At 38.0% G+C, this 1,747-nt stretch overlaps 1 protein-coding gene across 1 annotated transcript in view; it reads left to right on the top strand.

The window, feature by feature from the left end:
* LOC102294472 overlaps nt 1-1,729 on the top strand; it is an 8,750-nt gene extending 7,021 nt beyond the window's left edge. The window contains exon 3 of the mRNA XM_005952822.3: nt 702-1,729. Coding sequence (XP_005952884.1) covers nt 702-1,150 — 449 coding nt within the window. The 3' untranslated portion in view covers nt 1,151-1,729. The remainder of the gene's footprint in view (nt 1-701) is intronic.
* Nucleotides 1,730-1,747: the final 18 nt, after the last annotated feature.

The raw sequence follows: 1,747 nt of genomic DNA, 5'->3' as shown, positions 1-1,747 counted from the left end.
CCCGCCTACTACGCTTGCAAATGTAAAATGATTGGCTAGAATCTAAAGTGTATGGCATCTCAGGAAAAAAAGAAAGCACCGAAATGAAGCACCGGAATGTGCGCTGCTTTTCGGTCTGCCATAATGGCACCGGATACCGGTAGCCATCTCTACTGAATACTGCATTTAGTTCCAGTAGGTCAAGCACAGAGATGAATCCACTGTCAGAAGCCATAAGAACCTTAAACCTTTTTAAACCTTCACTAAAGCTGTTTCTGTACTGTGAGCTCTGAAATCTCTTCAGATGATCAGTTTGTTATTTTACAACTACTCTTTTAGTCATTTTTAAGATAAAAGGACATGATGAATGTAGAAATTAATATAACAAAAGAGAAATGTTAAGCAACAATGAACAATAATCCAAGAAATAGGAACCTGAGTGACATTTGACCACTCTGGAGCATGTTAGTGTAATTCTGTAATGTAAGTTTCTGTTTGAGGGAGAGCGACATTTTTTCCAGTGTTACTTGATCTAATAGACGATCCTTAGATTGTGACAGGTTTAAATTTATAGTTGATTTCTATTTGTGTTGTGGGGAATCTAAATTATTCTCCTCATGTGATTCTCAGTAATTTTTAAATATTTAGCATGCAGTGTATTCTGGTTTGTTTGGTATCATATTAGCTCTAAACTGTTTTGTGTTGTTTCCTCTCCGTTTCAGAACCAATGAAAGTCTTCGCTGCACCTGGAGAAATTGCCATTCTGCCATGCGAGGTTCCAAATAAGGAGTCCATTGGAGCTGTGATGTGGACCAGATCTGTCTTGAATCTAGAAAAAGAACTTTTTTACCAGAGCAATGCATCTGATCCAAGCACTCAGCCGCCACATTATGCGAACCGAGTACGTCTCATGTATACAGACATGCAAAAAGGGAAATTGACATTGTTTCTGTATGGCACGACATTTGATGATGATGGAACGTACGAGTGTCATGTCACCCAGGTAGGAACAAACAACTCTAAGGCAGCCATTTTAAAGACTACGCCCATCAAAAGCATCAAGCTGACAATAGGTGAGTTTGTAGAAGAAATGAATCTTCTTCCTGGAGCCTGTACTACAAAACAAGTTCAACATATCCAGATTATCTCTTCTTCATTTGGTTTCACATGAGGGTGTTTATAAGATCAGTAAGTCAACACTGGGTTTATTAATCTAGCTGCTTTAAACAATCAGAAGTTCAGTTTCTGTCCACTGTCAGCAGAGTGACTTACAAACACAGTGAAAACTGTAACATTAGCTGTTAAAAGGGCTGGGTATCGTCACTGATTGTAATAAAATAAAATTCTGATTCAAAAGTCCTGAATCGATTTGATTCGACTCAATTCAATTTAGACTCTGTCAGAACTATTATGCTTCTGGTCATTTCTAAGTGCATACCCATATTTTTAAATCTGTAAAACAAAGCTGACACTTGTGAGACTTCATCAGAGGTGTAACAATCACAGCAGCATACCTTTGTATCAATGTTACTGAGGATAAAACACAGAATAGCAAATTACCTCCTTAAAAATATTCTGCAGTAGAACAAAAACGGAAGAAAACCCAGAATCAACATATGAACATTACCTGATGCTGCTGAAGTGAAGCAGAGGGCGTAATTTGTAAAAGATACTGTCGAACCCCGACTTACGAATACCCCATTTAACGAAAAATTCAAGTTACGAAGGCACTGAATGGCAATATTTCTGCCCGTGTTACGGCAAAATG

Source organism: Haplochromis burtoni, unplaced genomic scaffold (assembly GCF_018398535.1).
Source record: "Haplochromis burtoni strain Fernald_Lab_line unplaced genomic scaffold, NCSU_Asbu1 Contig_2256, whole genome shotgun sequence".
Classification (NCBI taxonomy): domain Eukaryota; kingdom Metazoa; phylum Chordata; class Actinopteri; order Cichliformes; family Cichlidae; genus Haplochromis; species Haplochromis burtoni.
This window is presented reverse-complemented; position numbering and strand designations above follow the sequence as displayed.